This window comes from Cottoperca gobio, chromosome 15, assembly GCF_900634415.1.
Source record: "Cottoperca gobio chromosome 15, fCotGob3.1, whole genome shotgun sequence".
In the NCBI taxonomy this organism is placed as follows: Eukaryota; Metazoa; Chordata; class Actinopteri; order Perciformes; family Bovichtidae; genus Cottoperca; species Cottoperca gobio.
Genome location: NC_041369.1, coordinates 19,425,835 through 19,444,229, shown reverse-complemented (window position 1 = coordinate 19,444,229; position 18,395 = coordinate 19,425,835). Strand labels below are relative to the sequence as shown.

Genomic DNA, 18,395 nt, shown 5'->3' with positions numbered 1-18,395 from the left:
TAGGGGCGGTAGAGGGGCCTGTAGACCTCGGTGTCTTCCGGTTTGCCCTTTATGGCTTTTGGATGTTGTCATTGGTTGAACCCGTACTGTTGAAGGAAGCAGGCTTCACTAGCTACAACTTCTGACTGAATACCAAGACATAATTCAAGAATTTACAACGGTATGAAATTACAACTTGTCTGTTACACTTTCTGCCCTGAGGGAAGATAGTGTCATACATTTATATGTGATGTTGTGCCATTTAGCCAGCTAAGACTACTAGCGGTGGTGTGGAGCGGCAAATTTGAAATAACAGCTAACCTAACCATTGTTGTGATAGCTAGCAAACTTTTACAACACCATGTCAGTTTCTGTAAATGTACTGTTGCTGCTACAGTTAGCACAGATAAATGTTCCTGCTCTCTGTTTAACTGTCATTTGCTGGATGTCAAACCTTACTGTGGATAACGTAACGTTAACCCGCTGACTACAATGTAATGTTATTTGTATTACCACCGTTACAGTTAGCGTTAGCTAATGATTTGACGGTACAGCTTTGATGTACTAGCTAAGTAAAAACATCTTCCAACAGATGATGCGAAGACTGCGAACAACAACTGTCAAAGTTGTTGAGAAGAATGAATACACAGACTCCGACTTAGACTTGTAAGTAATTATTTGTATTATTTCATTGTCTGCACTGGCAATCTGTTTAATTGCATAATTTTGGTGTTCAGTGTCACATGTGCAAGTTGGTGTTTATCTTAGAGTTGATGTTAACAGATACGCAAACCCACATTATGATGCAAGTAAGGGATGTACTTGTCATCCCTAACCTGTGTTTATAATGTTGGAGGAGAGCATTCCCAGGGAGGGCATTTAGTAGAAAGAGTTAGGCTAAATCATATTCTAGTTGTAGAATTAACTGATTTTCCACTTTGTTACTATTCAACCATCAGGTCCATTACCCAGCCAGTGAGTAGTGATGAGGATTGTGATGAATGGAGGCCATCAGAGCCAAAGCTAAAAGCCCCGACTAAAACAGCTGGAGCCCCCTCAACGGCCGGGGAGAAGAAAGCAGCTGTCAAGAGAACTGCAAAACCAAAGGAGCCAAAAGCACCCAAACAACCTAAAGCTCCTAAAGCTCCTAAAGTGCCTAAAGTTCCTAAGCCAAGAGCACCACGCAAAACTGTAGCAGTGCGAAAAACACAGGTCCCTAAAGTTGGGAAGGATTGCAGTGCAACTGCGTTGGCTGGAACAAAGAGGAAAAATATTGATGAAGGCAGAAAAGATGATAAAGCTGGAGAGGACAAAGGAGAAACACAAACAGACTGTCCAGAGGGAGCGAGGGCTGAAGAGAGTGGGCCTAGTATCAGAATGAAGTCTGAGGTAAGACTGATGTCCTCTATAGTATTAGCATATCTGCCTATACACACAAAAGAAGATGAAATAGAGTTGGCAATAATTATAACTGCAGGTTTGTTAGTGTCATTTACATAAAGCTAGTTTATGGTTACCACATGTTGAATGTCATTCTCTTTGCAACACATACAAACACAGCAAAGCTCTCTTGTTTTGTATGGCTGATGTTACCTTCTAATAAATGACATATCCCTTCAGTAATGTATTATATTTCAAATAATTCTCATCTCATCTCTTGTTTTTCTTCTAGAGGGTATCATTTGTCGTGTCAGAAGCCCCTCAGGCAGACTTATGGGCAGGCGAGGGGTCATCACTAGCTGGGCTAAAACCAAAAAAAGAGGAAGTGGAAGGATTTCACGTTTGATGAGCCGTGTCAAAAGAAACAGAAGACCAGTGGTGCCTGCCGGGGACAACCAACGGCTCTACCATCATCAGAAGCACACGCTCTGAGGAATGAACTCAATATGTGCTGGGACTTAATAGAGGTAATGTAGTGTTTATCTATGTGCTTTTATTTGTGGGAAAGTGGAAGCAGTGACTGACGGACACACAAGGCTGAAATGTGTGACATTTTGAGGGTAACCCAATGGAGCACCCATTAAAAACAGCAACACTTAAGTGCTTTAAAATTCACATTTTACCTCCTGTTAGAAATAAAACTTAAGAGGAAACTACGCTAGTAGGTATATGTATGTTACTTTTAGTTGACATACAACAAAACAGTAAAATGACCCACCACCAATAGTCAAGGAGAGGGAGAACATACATTTGTATGGCACACGTGCATAATTATTTCCTTCTTCAAACCTTATGCAGCGTAATGCTGTTGTGTATCGCTAATGCTAGAAAACGCGGTAGCTGTTACTTACACTCTAATGTCTTCTGCATATGCACCCAAAGATATTCACTCCAAGATATTCACAATAGACAAACAGATTTTTGTCAATTGAAAAGTTAATAATGGGTGGTTATATGGGCAGTCATACTACCTATTGGCCTCTTTGTGTATATAGATGTACTGTTTGAATTTCTGTGTGTGTCCTTCCCCTCAGCTGTCGTCCACCCTGACATGTGTGGAGCAATGGGTGTGTGTGAATATCATTGGACTGCTTCGTGAGGAGAACACAGTGCCGTTCATGGTGCGTTACCGCAAAGACATGATTAACCACATGGATGCTGATGCCGTCCGAGACGTCCAGATGGTATATGAAGAGTTATGGTAAGCAAATGAAACATCTTAAATAAATAAATAGAAAATACATCCCAGTGCCCACTCATGTTCTCAGGAATTGGGTTCATTTCCAGACAGCATATTTGAAAATGGCCACTAGATGGTGCTAGTGGTCCAGCTTTGAGTCCTGAAACAATATCAAATGTGTGGGATTATTTTACTTGTGTATCATTTGAGTGTGTGTCTCTGTTATAATTTTGCACTTTATATAATCTGTTTGTTTTTTTGTTTTTGTGTATGTGCGTGTCTTGCTTCAGCGCTCTAGCCAAGAAGACCCAGTCTGTGATCCAAACCCTGAAGAAGGATGAGGTTTTGACAGTTGAGCTGGAAAAAAACCTGAGGAGCTGCCGATCAGCTGATGAACTGGATCATGTGGTCAGAATCACATTTTGATGCTAAAGTTATATCTGTCATTTTAAATGTGATTTTTGAGATCTAATTCTTGGTTGCAATATTATTTATCCACACCTGAATGTGACTCTTACACCTCTCCTTACCAATGTTCTCAGTCCAGTGCTTCTTTGTCTATAGTATTCTCCCTATAAGAAAGGCAGTAAGCTGACGAAGGCTCGCAGGGCCAAAGCACTTGGCCTTGAGCCAGCTGCCGCTGCTCTCATGGACACACCGCACACTCTGGATTTAAAGGCATGGGTAAAACCTGGAGCTGAAGGTAAGATATAAACACATAAACACAAAGTGACACGTTTTGTTTAGCACTGAAAGTTAACATTATGCAAAAAAGACCTGTTGGCCTTTTCTTGTGCCTTTTTTATATTTGCTCATTAAAGGTCCACAAGTGTTCTGTTTGTGTGTCAGGTCTGTCATCGGTGGAAGAAGTGTCTACAGGTATCGAGCATATCTTGGCAGATATGATCTCCAAAGACCCAGAGACACTCACTTACGTGAAAACATTGTGAGAACCTCTCAACATGCACACAACATTTCTTTATGCACATTTTGATTTTCATTTCCACAGGGGTCTGTGTAACATGATATTGGTACCAGCTACATTAATAATGATACAGTTCCCTCCTCCACTTTCTTTCTCTCTGTGTTTCTCTCTGGCTGTTTCAGGTGTGAGAAAAGCTTTGTGACCATCCAGTCCTCTGTGTCCAAGTCGGCACTAAAGGAAAAAGAGCAGGAGAAGTCTGTCCAAGGCCACAAAAAAACAGGGACCCAGTTTAACAAAAACAAGGACATTGACAAGTTCCACCTTTACGTTGACTACACCGCCAACATCCAACGTATCCAGCCCCATCAGGTAGCAAGACACAGTTTTGTTTCCCTTCCATGCCGGAGTAGTTCACTAGCCTTTTGAAATTTCATTGTGGGATTTTATTGTCTAGCGGAAGGCTTAGTCCGGGTGTTCGTGTCAGAATGTTTCTCCCAACTCCATTGGCTAATTTGCTAGTTATTAAAAATATAAAAAGTCATTACTCCTTCAAGATAAGATCAGCCTTTATGGTATAGCTAAGGAAACAATTAATAACACAGCTTTAAGAAAATACATGGAAAACAAATGACTTAAGTAGCCTAGCTCCTACTATAGGTAATTTACACCTGTATTCTGTTTGCTTCCTTTACTAATACACACACACGCACACACACATACAAACAAATGCACACCATCTGTTTGTGTTTGTGTCACTTCTGTCTGCTTCATGTGTGCCGCTTCTGAATGCTAGCCATGTCAGTCACAGTTAGCCTTGTCTGTGCCTCCATATTTACCCCTCCCGTGTCCTGCTCTGCCTCCTCTGCTCCCCCTCTGTCCCTCTAGTGACTAGTGGGTTACTCAGAGTTGGTCCAGGGCCTCATGTGTCACCACAGCTTCCATCACCCGCTGCCTCTCTGCCACATCACACTCTCTGGCAACCTCGCTCTGCCCTGCAGTCATACAATCACATAAACATACATGCATGCGCACACACTTGCTCACACACAAGCACACCCTGCAAGTCCCCTCATTCTCTCCTCTTAACATATGTGACATGTCCCCTGCCGACATGCCATTGGATTAGGAGGCTTTGATTGACAGGCGCTCTCCTGTAGTGACAGCTACTGCTGCTGGGCCTAAAGGCGGACGGAAGAATGGGGAGAGGGGGTGGTAAAGGGAGGGAGGGACTGAACAGATGAGCGACGTTGAGGTGCGTCCGTCATTTATCTCAGCTTCGCTCTGATCTGCCTCCCTCCCTCTTTTTCTGACTAAACCTCAGCCCTCCAATCCACCCCACACCTCCCCTTTCCTCTCTCCTGTCCTGTTTATTAGAAGCCTTTAATTCAATGACTCGCCTTTTGTCGTGGAGTGTTAATCCACAGGCTGCTGTGACCCTGCTAGCTGTCGGATTCCGGCTAAAATGAACCTTTTCTAGCCGTCAAGTTGTCAAGAAGGGGGAGCAGGTGGGAGATGTGTTTTGACAGGAGCCATGTGTGTGAGCACACACTTTATTAAGCCCCAGTTCTGGTGGTTTGTTAAAGGAAAAGGACGGGGCATTTTGCGAGGGAGCGATAAAAAAGATTGTAGAGTTGGTCCAGTGAACATGCAAGTTCCCCCGTAGATGGGAAATAACTTCCTGTGGTGGCGGACAGAATAAGTTAGTTTAGAAAATACATCCTTAATATGTTTGTTTAAGAAGACATATAAAGACACATGTTATATAAAGCTGCTTATTGTCTGCTTCAAATTCACTTTGGGATTAAAAACTGACGCTGCTACTAATGCTAATTTTTAATGAATCTGCAGATTACTTTTTCTTTTGATTAATTGTCTATAATATGCTCTGTTTTTTTGTTTTGTCTTGCTAACCATTCAAAACCAAAATACAATAATTTTTAGAAAAGCTGCAAATTCACAATTTAGAAGCAGGAACCTGAGAGCGTTTGGCCTCTTTGCAAGATGACTGAAATGATAAATCAATTATTAAAATAGTTTGCAATAAATTCTCGATTAACCGATTTAGATAAATAATTTCATCCCTAATATTAAAACATTTTCTATTATGGAGAGTTAAGAAATCTAATATGTCTTTTTATAGAATAATGTTAACGGTTTCATACATTCATCTAAAGTTAGTGTATTCAAAGCTCTGGTATTCAGTATGTCTTAAAGCCATTTGACATATCGAGTTAAGATGCTTAGCTCAGATTTAATTCCGTCAGATTTGATTTGAGGTCTTCTTCGGAGGGTCCGCATTTACCTTATAGCTATTAGCAGCCCGGACGCTCTTGAGTATGCCAGGGCGGATTTGTTGACTGTGCAGTGGGCTATTTTTAATGCGATTTGCGTTGTGATCAAATGGTAGTTTAGCGCTCCAGTGTGGGGGTTGCCTGCAGAGGAGCTTGGGTAAATGGAACTGTTGCATCAATTAAGCACTTCTTTTTGATGGACAGGTGGAGAAAAACAAGTTTATTTGCACTGTCGACCACATTTACAAAGTGTGTGTGTGTGTGTGTGTGTGTGTGTGTGTGTGTGTGTGTGTGTGTGTGTGTGTGTGTGTGTGTGTGTGTGTGTGTGTGTGTGTGTGTGTGTGTGTGTGTGTGTCTGAAGTCAATGCTCATTCTTTTTCTTTTCAAGAATGGCCCGCACCCAAAAATATACATATTTGTAGCATAGTTAGAACTATTGTAATGAGTGCTTTCTGGTCTGTGATACTGGAATTAATAAAAACATTTGTTTTGGTAAAGCCACATTTTAAAGCCTTTAGAGCTTTTCTCTCTTTCCTCCTCCTCCTCCTCCTCCTCCTCTCTCTGAGATAAAGTTTGTTGTTCCACGAACGACCGTCAGACCTCGTGCTGTGTTGTTTGTTTTTGGATAGAGAAAGGGAGTGTAAAAGGGACAGAAGGAGCACCGAGTTCTCCCCGAGCAGCCGGTATATTTGTGTAAAAGACCGTTGTATCATGCTGGCCCATGATCCCTTGTGATGACTTTGATATCATTCATATTGAGAGAGTCAATATGTATCTGGAATCATACTGTCTAAAGAATAATATTTACTTACTTAATATACTTACATTCCATACGCTCTACCAGCTATACTTTCTTTGTTTTAAGGAACATTATATGCTCTTTTTTTCTAGCACTAGTACAGCTAAGCATTAACTTTATTTTGGAAATATAAGGCGATCTGCTGACAGCTTTGTTCAACTGGTATTATACAGTGTGTCAGCGAGGTCAGAAAGTGTGCAAGTCTGCTGCGAATCTGTGTGTCAGGCTCGGTATTTGTGCATCTGTTTTTTCTTTATCCTTGATATGTCGGATGGATGGATGTGTTGATGATGATAGTATTCCTCTAAGAACGGGTGAGAGAGAGAAGGAGACAGATAGAGAGGACGTTGGCCGACTGCCCTCCCTTGGGGGCTGGTGAAAGGATGAAGGGGCATCTAGGAAAGACATTCTGTCTGGTCTCGTCAGGGTTTGGCCAGTACTTGGCCACATGTCACTCCTGGCCCATCTAACACACAAACACACGCTTCTCACTCTGTCTCACATCACCCTTCCTCTCAGATCACCCGCTGTCTCCTACCAGTGACCCAACCCAGGCAGAAACTGAGAGACGTACAGACAGACTAGGTTATTTATCATCAGCAAGAACTGTGGCCAGCTACCAAGGAAAACGGAGCAAGGACACAGATCGCACAACTTTTGGAGACAGTCAGGGTTTGGCAACCAGGCAAAAAAAAAAAAATTCTGAGTTTTTTTTGGTTACAGGATGCTATGAAGCGTAAATTTGCATTAGTATATTTGCAGCAGTGCTTATCTGTGTTGCCTTAATGTATGTTTATCATGCAGGCAACACATGGACGGATGGGCTTTGGCCAACAATCAATATCTGGTACATAGAGCATGCATAATCATAACTACAAGCATCATTTAAATTGGCTTTTATCCATCCGTCATTGAATTGTGTATAGAGAGTCACATGTTTGTCTCTGTTTTCTTGTTTTTCTGAAAACACTCAACATTGGTTTATCAATCATTTCTAGTTTTTAGTTAATGATACTCCTATTGAGTTTTTAAACACTTGTCCATCCTCTCTTTTAACAAGCCTGTGGTATGCAAGTCACGTAGAAATCAGCCTGTAATGCATGACAATCATGTAAAGGCTGTATGTCATTCTTCATTACCCAAACTGATCTTAAAAAGATCGAACGTCAAACCCTGAGAACGCAGATTTATTAGGAAGGCAGTTTTGTATTTTCTACTCGGAAACAAGTGTTTTGCTTCCTTCCGTCAACAGCATGTTAAACTTCAGAGCTTTGATGAAGATTGTTTGAGAAATCTCATCACAGTAGGTGCGGCAGCCCAGGGCACAAACATGTCAACAGAAGAGAAATCTAACTTTCATCATAATTCAAGCAAGTTCGCTGAATTAATTATTGCCTCTGTCGTGCCATTAGCTGTATTTTTATTTATTTTTGTGTGTGTGTGTGTGTGTGTGTGCGTCGCATACGGGTGCAGCACATCCGAGGGTGCTGCTGAGTGGTAATGGTTGTGGCACCACGTGTGTGGCTGTGGGTGGGGGTAGGCCTTGCGGTCTCAGCGCTTATGGTGGCGTAGTGGTGGCATTTGTCAGCTTGCTTCTTCCGCTTGGTTTCCAGATTGACGTCTTGTTTCTTGGCCCTGTTCTGTGGTGGGCTAAAGGTTCCCCACTGAAAAGGTCAGACACTTACTACAGTTTGCTTAACAGCATGTAACAGTTCCTCTGAGGGGGACCCGCACACAACACAGCAGACCTGGCCACAGCCACAGGACATACTCCTAGGCTCATCACTCTTGCACACATGTCTGTGGAGAGTTAACATTTTGTTTTTGTGTAACAACAACACATAATGACACATTCTGAAAAGGAAGATCTCCACATTTACATTTGTATGCTTGTGTCTGTGTAGCTTTTTTGTGTACATTTAACTGAAAGTTTAGTAAAACAACTGCAGCATTTTGTTGCAAATAAATAAAATCCATCTCTGATTTACAATTGCATGAGCTAAACATTCAAATGTAAATCTATAAAAACAACCACAGAGGGATTTAACCATACAGTTCAGTTCAGTTTTTGAGAGGGAAGTTCGTATTTCCTCTCTATTGTTTTGTGCACTGTTTATTGTGTTGCATTAAACTGTGTGTGTGTACGTGTGTGTACAGACCCTGGCTATTAACCGAGGGGAGAGTCTGAAGATTTTGACAGTGAAGGTGAACATTCCCGACAGGGTGAAGAGTGACTTCACTTGGTGGTGCGTCAACAACAGGTCAGAAACACAGTAAAGTGCAGATACTTTCATGCACACAATATTTGGTCATATTTACAGTGAACTGGCACCTGATTGGTGCAGAAATACTGAACGTGAAATGTCTTTTAAATAAGACAAACCATTCATGTTAAAAGTTTTTTCTTTTAGGTTTTTGAAAAATAAAATATTTTGTTTCATCATTGCTGACGTGCAAGTCTTCAGTGAGCTTATCTTATACAGATAAAGGTTAAAGAATTAAAACTATTATTTGCACCTAATATTTAATCATGATGTCTTATTTGTTTGAAGGGAATTGTCTTTATATATAACATCAAATGTGCAATCCTTGCTTCAAAATCTGTCTTGCACAAATTGAGTGTTTTTGATGTGTGTGGGATGTGATGCGTGACATATTCTCCCCTGAGAGAGAGAGAGGGGGGGAGTCGGTTCACAGACAACAGGATGTCACATTTACTCTTAAGATTGTATTGATTTACTCACAGAAAAATAAAACACCTTTTGTCCAACTGTGTTATTGCAGGTGGAGGCCGAGGACATTAGCAAGAGAAGAGCTTGGTGCAATCATCAGGAATGCAGTAGAGGACTCTTATAAAAGGCTCATTCTGCCTTTCCTCACTAGAAGTTACAGGTATTTTAATTGTGACTGTTGCTCTCAGGCCTTTTCTTCTTTGCCACTTATTAATTTACACTGCGTCCCTGTTCCCCCTTCGCCCCCCCCATTTTTTCTTTTTACTCTCACCATACAACTAACCTACATCTCTGCCTCTCCTCTCTTTTTGTGCATATGTTCCCTCACTCCTCTGCCTGTCTTTCCCTCTCTCCCCATCTTTAGGACTAAGCTGACAAGTGCAGCAGAGAAGGAGTCAATCGCCATGTTTGTGCGGAACCTCCGGCAGCGCCTGTTGGTGTGTCCAGTCAGGGGCTCTGTCATCATGGGGGTGGATCCTGGCTTTCGACATGGCTGTAAGCTGGCAGTTCTCTCCCCCACTAGTAAGTGACCACATAGTGTACTGAACTCATGTGTGTTACCGCCTATTTTTTGCATCTAAAACAGTTTGAGCTCTAATTATCTTAAGACCAGACCCATCTGCAATGTCTACGTCTTAATGACACTCTTTTTGAAAGCTCCAGACATAAAATACGATCCCGGGATGTCCGCTGTGCCTGAGGCTACAGCGTCAGGTTGGTTGACGCATGTTGATCCTTTGTGGTTGACGGCACACTGCGTTGATATCAAGGGAGTAATATAAAGTACAACTCAACGAGCTCATAGGCTTCAGATATGTTCCTCGATGTAACGCAAATGAAAGCTCTACTACTTCCCCGTTAGTGTTCCCTTTTATTCACGCATCTAATTGGATGGAAAGTTGATACTTTCAATAATCATAAACACACATTGTCCCTGTTTTTTAGTAGCAGAACCCTTGTATTTCACCAACAGAGTTTCTCTGCAATTGTAGTCACTTATTCAAGGATGATCTACTCTTATCACACTATGCAAACTACAGTGCCAGCCCAAATTCATGGTCTATATTTTAGTGAGTGCATGTGCATGTCAGACACTAGATGCCAGTGGGCAGGACCCTGGTGGGTGGAATATGTGTGTTTTTGTGTGTCTGCTTTACTGCACAGCATGTGTCTCAGTGGGTGTGGCTTCACACTGTGCAAGGGTAGGTCCCACCCTCTGGGTCACTGAATATGTGGCCACAAGTCACGCTGACTAATTGCCCCACAGGGACATTAAGGTTTTGACTATTGATAGACAGACGCAGGTATAGTGGTCACAGGTTTAGTGGTTCGGTCAGAGCTGTCCGTTGAGAGCTCTCTTCTGAGGAAGCATCTAACTGAGAGGTGCTGGACGTCCTGTGGAGGCTTAGAGTGTAAAGTGAAGTTCATAAATTATTTGATTTGTTAAGGGTATTGCTGGTTCTTTAGACAGCATACAGTTGGAGACATTACCATTACCTCCCCCCCCCCCTCTTTGTCTTCATCTCCCTGCTCTCAGGTCAGATTCTCCACACTGATGTTGTGTACCTGCATAATTCAGGCCAGCAAAAAGAAGCAGACAAACTGCGCCACCTTATGATGAAATACAGGTACTGCTGCTTGTGTCTAAATAGTCACAGTTAAATGTACTCTGTTGCAGTCGAGTCAAATAGAGTATCAGAAAATCTATCATTAATGTCTGTTTGTGTTGTTCTCTGATGTATCACTTAACGTTATATTATAAAACAGGGAAAGATACATTTTAAACCCTTATGGCTGCTTTGATAATCCTCATTGTCCTTCTCTTCTTCTTCTAATAGCTGTGCCAAGGTTGTCATTGGCAATGGGACAGCGTGTCGTGAGACTGAGTCCGTCTTTGCTGACCTCATCTTGAGGCGCTGCTTTCACCCCATGGACGTGTCTTACTGGTGAGGTCTTTCACCCCGTGCATGCTAAAGCAGATTACCCTGTACCCTGAATAGAAATACGTGGGTATAGAAAACGGATGGATGAACTTTAAGATGGACTTAAGACATAGTTTGATATTTACTGATCATTACGTATCATGTGTTTACATTTTGTTTATTTACGGTAAGTAAGACAAATTGCATTTCCCACTTTTTAAACTCCTCAAGCACCTTCCAAGACTTTCAAATCATCCAAACCTTTTAGAATAAACGCTCACTGAAATATCCTTGAGTGTAATTTGTAAACTTTCAATGCCAAAGTTCAGTCTGCCATAAAAGTATGAGAGAGGTATGTGAGGATGTGGAGGACTGTGGGATTTAAGGGGGTGTAAATGAGTTCTGCAATGATGAGGACTAATGAGAAATAATGGTTGCGGTATAGAAATGGGGAAAGTTAAGTGTTAGGAGAGGAAAGGGTGGGAGAATAAAGTGAATTGGTGATGTGAAAGAGTAAAGGATGGAGGTGTGGGAGTGAGAGAGCTGGACACAGATGGAGAGAAAGACACATTTTAATGTGTCCCTCAAGCGAATATTGTCTATTAAAGCCATCTGGACTACGTTTCACTTCAGTCCAATTAAAGAGACGTTTTGCGGTCCGCGTTGTGTCTGTAACCAGGCCCAGTCCACACTTCAGAATACAACAGCACAGAACCTCGGTCCAAGCATAATAACCACTGGCCTCTCCTCTCTTTCTCTCTCTGCTCAGTTCCATGTGTGTTTGTTGACTTGACGTTAGCGTTGGGACCACAGCCTAGATTGATTCTGAGCTGTTCGTGAATGTCTGTGTGTCTGCACATGAGAGGTTTGTCAGTATCTTTGAGTTCATACACACATGCACACGTTAGAGGTCATACCTTTGGTGTGATTTGCCCACATTTCTTCTCTAAAGTTCCATTTTCTGTCTTTTTGCAAGAACAGAAACTCTTAAAGTGGGGCGTTTCTTAAGTTAACTTCCCTTTTGATTATTTTCATGACGGACATTTTTTTTTCTTCAGCACCTCCAGAGCAGCAACATCTAACATCTTGATATAATGTGTCTCTTGTTCATTCTTTTACTGGAGCTAATGTCATTCGTGCTTTTCACAACGCGTAAGAATGTCGGACTTCTGTTTGATGTGGTGTTGACTGAATGTCCTATATCACCTGATATGATTAGCTATATTTTCGTAACACATGTGTAAATGGTCTGCCTTTAGGGTTTGTGGAATAAAGGCTTTTGCAAGAGCATGAACTTTGCAAGAGCAGAGAGATGTTATTTTGACGTTAGCCATAGAAGTATGGTTGTTGTTATCCAGATTACATCGCCATGGAGTCATCTGGTCTTATGCCTCGCTTTGGTTTCTTTGGACCGTGGCTGATGTCGGCTCAGAAACAGAGATGTTAAAGTGGAATCTGTGAGGGTCGGTATTAAACTGTACACACAGACTCTGCTCTGTTGCACTTTACTCTTCTCTGTCCATCTTCTGATTCCTTTTCTTATTTCCGATCTTCTCTCCCCTTCTCTGTTCACTTCCTCCTTCCTCGCCACTCGTCTTTGTTTCCATCATCTCTCCTCTTCAGACCTTCTCTTTAGAAAAGCTTGATCTAATAAATGTGCTTTTGCAAAGTCCAAATACTTGCATCTGAGATGGGGTTCTGCCGACAAACGTCTTTGAAATATAATACTCTGGGGTATGGCCCCAGAGTATTATATTTGGTACGGCCCCACTTTGCAGTATCCAGTATTACACACGCTGGGATATATGTGATGCCTCATATTTCTCAGCACCAATGAAATTTCAGTCAATAATCAATAATTGAATAAACTAAATGATGCTTTCACCCCGCCTGTTATTTAACAAAATGTCAGATTAAATATTTCTTTTGCAACATATTGTTTTTTCTGGTGGACAGACATTAAATGAAACTACACATGAACATAAGAGGAGATTATTTCACTTTCAACATGTCATTTGTTTTAATGGTGCAGTAATCCTTCCTGCACAAATAGGGCAGATATCCCGAGGATGTGGAAGCCGCACATCCTGCATAATGGATGATATTCTTGCTCAGATTTGTTGCACTGATTTATTAAAAAAGTCTCTTTTTCTTGTATACAACACCAGCTTTGGAGGCGCTAATGTGCCATTCTTAACACATGTCTGCCTCTGCTTATAAAATCCGTAATGTGTCGTTATTTCCTTTTATGTAAGACTCCTAAAAGATATATCGGTGAATGTTGGTCGCTAATGTTCGAATTTTGAATAAAATATGCCTTGATAGATGATGATGGGAGGGCAGGGAAAGAAGACTGGCTTCATGGAGTGACGATTGTTGCTAACTATGAGGGTCTTACTCCCCTGCTGACTGACCCTCAGCTGACCCTGACCTGCCATTAGGGAAACCTCATTACCACGGCAACAACGATGATGGCAAAGACGGAGAATAACCATGTATCATCAAACACAGCAAGGGGTCTTAGTGCTCGCTGTGAATGTCCCCTGTAATTTAATTGACCCAGTTTCTGCTATATGTTGAGGTTTTTTGTGTTTCTATATGTATGAGCACATGTCGGCTGACCTTATACCCGAGCAGGTTTAAACAGCCTTTGATCGACAGGTGTAGAAAGTCTTACAGGCAGCCCGTGCACAGGAAGTCATGTCGGTGGAAAACCACCAGCACATGCAGCGACCTTACACTGCACAGACAAACTATTCCTGCGCTGAATACTGACCTGTCTGCTTCAATGTATTTACAAAGTCACTGACTCTTTCCATCTCCACTTTACCATCCATGTTTCCTTGGCTTTACTTTTTAGTTTTTATCCGGCTTGTTATTCGTCCTCAGCTACCGATGGCAGCTGTGCTCTTAAAAAGATGTATTCTGGCTCCATCACAACTTTCCAGAATGTGTGTGTATGTAATAGAGTGATTATATTTTGTCTTCATTGTGTTATTTGGCCAGATTGGAGAACAGTTTTGATTTTTAACATCATTTCCTTGTTAGGTGGGATCAGCCTGGCCATTAAAATGTGACATTGCCAGTGTTGAAATTTATTTTTTTGGCCGAAGTCCTGTTAGAAGTATTATATGGCCGCGGTTTATGTAGCTCTCCTCCTCTCCTCTCCTCTCCTCTCCTTGCCTCGACAGTGCAGTAGTTCATTAAAAACCTCAGCCTCATCTGCACCATCTGCTTCCTGTCTCCCTGTGAGCCTTCATTGTGTCACCACCCCCACCCTTTCTTCAACCCCCGCCTCTCTCTCCCTCTGTCCTTCTGCTTCAATGCTCAGCTGGAATGACAGCCAGAAATGGCAGCCTGCGGGACATCCTTACTTGTGTGCTTTGCGTTTGTGTGAATGCAGTTTTCAGTGCCTTAGTCCTGTTTGAGTAGACTCATCCTACTCACTGAGTCACCGCGTCTATCATTTGTAAGGAATGTGGCCTTTTCTGAAGACGGCCAGACAAGGACACACATTTGTGTATATCTGTGTGTATGTCTAAGTTGGTGTCATTTAGGTGGAAGAATAGGTGTGACTGTGTTTTAACTGCCGTCCAGTGTGTGTCTATTTATCTAAACCAAACCATAAATACAATATATGTTGCAGATTGTGCTTAAAATACTGGGATTATTTCTTTTTTATGGTAACAAAACAGAGGCATTAATAGATATTTAAATATACAGTAGTTTTAACTCTATGCAACGTCAGAAAATGGTGAAATAACTTTTTACACCGACTCCCAAACCAAATCCTGATGAATTTTGTGTTTATGGATTAGCCTAATCTATTAATTAGCTATTTTTCTCGGCACTAATTTAAAGCTCAATATCAATGATGTTGAATAATTCTAAACCAATGTCTACATAAAAAGCTTCTAACTGCATCTCTCGGTCGGCATCCGCTCTGTCTGCTGATAAAGACTGAGATGCTGTCGAAAGATTCAGAAGAAGCTTGTAAATCAACCACAAGACAAAGAGTTTTACATTTATATCGGTGTTGGATACAGCATAAAGAGCTTTGCAACTGGATCACATGTCCTAGTTCTTTATCTCCCTTTACTGTTGTCTTTGCTAAGTGAGGAATAAATCAGATTCTAACCCATTATGCTCCTATTAGATGTATAACAAAGTAACCATACATGATTAAGCTTGAACAATGCCCAGCCTTCTGCAGCACATTTTACAGCATGAAGTATTATTTAGCTGACAAGGTTTGTCTGTGGCTGCGATGGCCCCCGACTGACTGCACATCAGGTTATTTGCCATGCAGCTGTGTCCCAATAATCTAAAGACCTCTTGCTGGACGTCCATTTGTGACATTAGTTTAGAAAACAAAACACACAACTATATACTTCTGTAAAGTATATGGATGTAAACGTGTGTTAATTATTTGCAAATATGTGTCTGTTCTGATTATTGTCTTCCTGGTTATTGTCATTAGCGCCTGCTCATGGCTAGCCCACTCGTGTGTGTGTGTGTGTGTGTGTGTCTTTCTTTCTGCCTCCTTGACAGCCCAGTACAGCATGACCTTGTCTGTCATTGTGCTTTAGCACTGACTGGTAGAGCATGCAGGCTTTGTCAAAGCTCATAAGAGTGCTCAACACCGGCCAGACAGATGTCTGCACGGGAGTGTGTTAGTGTATTTGCAGTGTTTTGCTTTGTGACATGAATTAGTCTCTGTCAGCTGGCATTTTTAGATATTTTTTTTGGGAGGAGCTGAAGGGTACACACACATACCACTGTACATGTTGATCTATCGACATTCAAGTTGCAGCTCCTTTACTTTTGAGAAGAAGATCTATGTAGCAGCACACAGTGATCACCCTGTCATCTGCTCCCTTTGCTTTACTGCATTCTTCACAAGTCAACCTACTGACAACATCCCTGAAATGGTTTGACAAACCTTTCTACCCTGCATTGTAAGCTGTTCAGTCTCTCAACTACTGTACTTAACCCGGCAAACTGCACTTAAGTGTTTGCATGTCCATCTGATGGAGTAAAGGAGAAAACTGTTGAATTATTAAAAAAGCTTCTTCCCTACTGAGATGTTTAAATGTGTCACAGGCTGAAATTCTACTAGTTGATGTTTGTGGGTTTATTGTTGGCGTTGTGCAGATGAGGAGAGTTTTTTTTTTTTAGTCTAACGCATGTGGTGTCACAACTTAAGATTGAACTGATTTAAATATTTGTGTTTGGGGCTGTATGCATGAAGAATGATAAGTTTACAGTGTTGCAACAAGCAGATGTTAATGATATCAGAGGTCAAGAAGATGTGGGGTAAGGTTAGTGAGATCCCTGGGCAGTGGTGATGATACACACACAGACACACACAAACCACAGCTGAAGGCCAACCGAAAACTACATCCAACTTTTTGACCACTTCCTCTGTCGCTCCTGAAGGCAGTGAGATGGCCGACCCTGTTACTGTTTTTCATTAACGTCATATCCTTGAGGGTCTCAAAGTCAGCGTCACTGTTTGCCGTGGATGGATTACTTGACGAATTAAAATGTAAATTATAATATGAAGTTAGTTACATTTTAAATTAACTGCATGAAATTACTAGCGGTGTCCACCAGTAAGAATTATCTTTATTATAATATGTATCTATAGAATAATAGCAAAAACAACTAAATTGAACATTAGACTACGCTGTTTGTTGTGTGTAGGGGCGACGCTGTCCGTAGTGCTGAAAGGGAGCACTTATTTAATTTTTCATAAATATCATGCTTTATTGGGAGAAACCAAGCAATTGTATTTAAAATCAGACTTTCAGCACCCCCATATAGCCCGAAAGATTGGCAGTCGAATAGTCATCCATTCGTGTTCACCCCTTCCACAGTCTGTTTATAAAGAAACTGCTCTTGCCATAGGATGCTCTTTGCTACCGTTCAACTGTCAGATTATTTAGACTTGTTTCCCACACGTAGCTGTGTCTGATGTTGTACTCCAGAGCCGATGGGAGTAGTTGGCCATCTCTCTTTCTAGGAGTAGTCATCGTTCTCTCCTTGACTGGTTCATACTTAAAGTTGTCCAAGAGCAATACAAACAGTCGCAGGAGGAAACATACTCAAATAGCCAACAGTGTGCGCCTGCACTGACACACAAAGGCTTTTTGATCTGGAGGGCAAGACCTTGACCGTCTTGCCCTCCAGCTCACTCCTGGTGGGATGAGATCATTATTACTGGCGAGCTGATGGACCTGGAGGATAGTGGTGGAGACTGTATTTATGACGGTTTGTGTGTATCCCCTGTCATGTCCTGTGTCCAGGCATGCTCCCAGGGCCAGGTTGAGTGAGTGATGAACATACAGTGGCAGGACCAGAGATGACTGAGTGAGATCCAGGCACTCGGGTTTGATGGTTGGATAGAAGGGGGAGCAGGGGGACGGGTGGATTTAGAGGCATGGAAAGGCCTCAGCCTGGCTGTGGGGTGTATCTTCATTTCAGGGGAGGATGATGAACCCATGGGTACAGGAAGAGGTTATGTCTTTGACTTCATACAGGATGGATAGAGGAAGGCAGGAAAATGTAAAGGACTTTAAGGAAAATTATTGTAAAAATAATGTAGCATTCTTAATACTCTCCTATTTGAGACAAGTTTGCACGTGCGTGTACACCTGGGGGTGTCACGATATACCTGTATTGATGAAATATAATTATTGTTATGGTTACAGACCCCCCCTCCACCTCCAAAACTTGTATTTTGAGTGTAATCAATTGGCCAGAAAAGTACACTAAACTAACTGAATTTCTTTTGGCAATAATTAATCGTGAACATAAATTCTGATATGGTGACAGTCCTATGTGCAACCATGAAAATATATTTAGATATTTATTTGTTTAATAGAAAATGAGGAGCTACTAAAGTAGATGAGTTCATGTATAAATGCCTGCAGTCCGCGAGAGGCTCAATGCTTACACATGATGATTCACTTGTTAACTGATGATGGGGAAAGGAAGTAGCAAAACAATCTCTGGTATGTGCGTCTTCACTTTTACCCAACACACGGGCAATGTTCAGTCGAAAGGGCATGAACTCGCTGGGACATCTGTGTCCTCCCGCTGTTCTTTCCTTCATTACTTTTTTC

General features: G+C 41.7%; 1 protein-coding gene across 1 annotated transcript in view; it reads left to right on the top strand.

Annotated features, from left to right (window-relative positions):
* The first annotated feature begins 36 nt into the window (after positions 1 to 36).
* Positions 37 to 18,395, top strand: part of srbd1 (S1 RNA binding domain 1) — a 33,131-nt gene continuing 14,772 nt past the window's right edge. Inside the window, 15 exon segments of the mRNA XM_029449157.1 lie at positions 37 to 160; positions 572 to 645; positions 939 to 1,368; positions 1,652 to 1,749; positions 1,751 to 1,886; positions 2,454 to 2,620; positions 2,890 to 3,007; positions 3,164 to 3,302; positions 3,449 to 3,545; positions 3,707 to 3,893; positions 8,772 to 8,875; positions 9,399 to 9,506; positions 9,711 to 9,868; positions 10,884 to 10,974; positions 11,185 to 11,292. Coding sequence (XP_029305017.1) covers positions 572 to 645; positions 939 to 1,368; positions 1,652 to 1,749; positions 1,751 to 1,886; positions 2,454 to 2,620; positions 2,890 to 3,007; positions 3,164 to 3,302; positions 3,449 to 3,545; positions 3,707 to 3,893; positions 8,772 to 8,875; positions 9,399 to 9,506; positions 9,711 to 9,868; positions 10,884 to 10,974; positions 11,185 to 11,292 — 2,015 coding nt within the window. The 5' untranslated portion in view covers positions 37 to 160.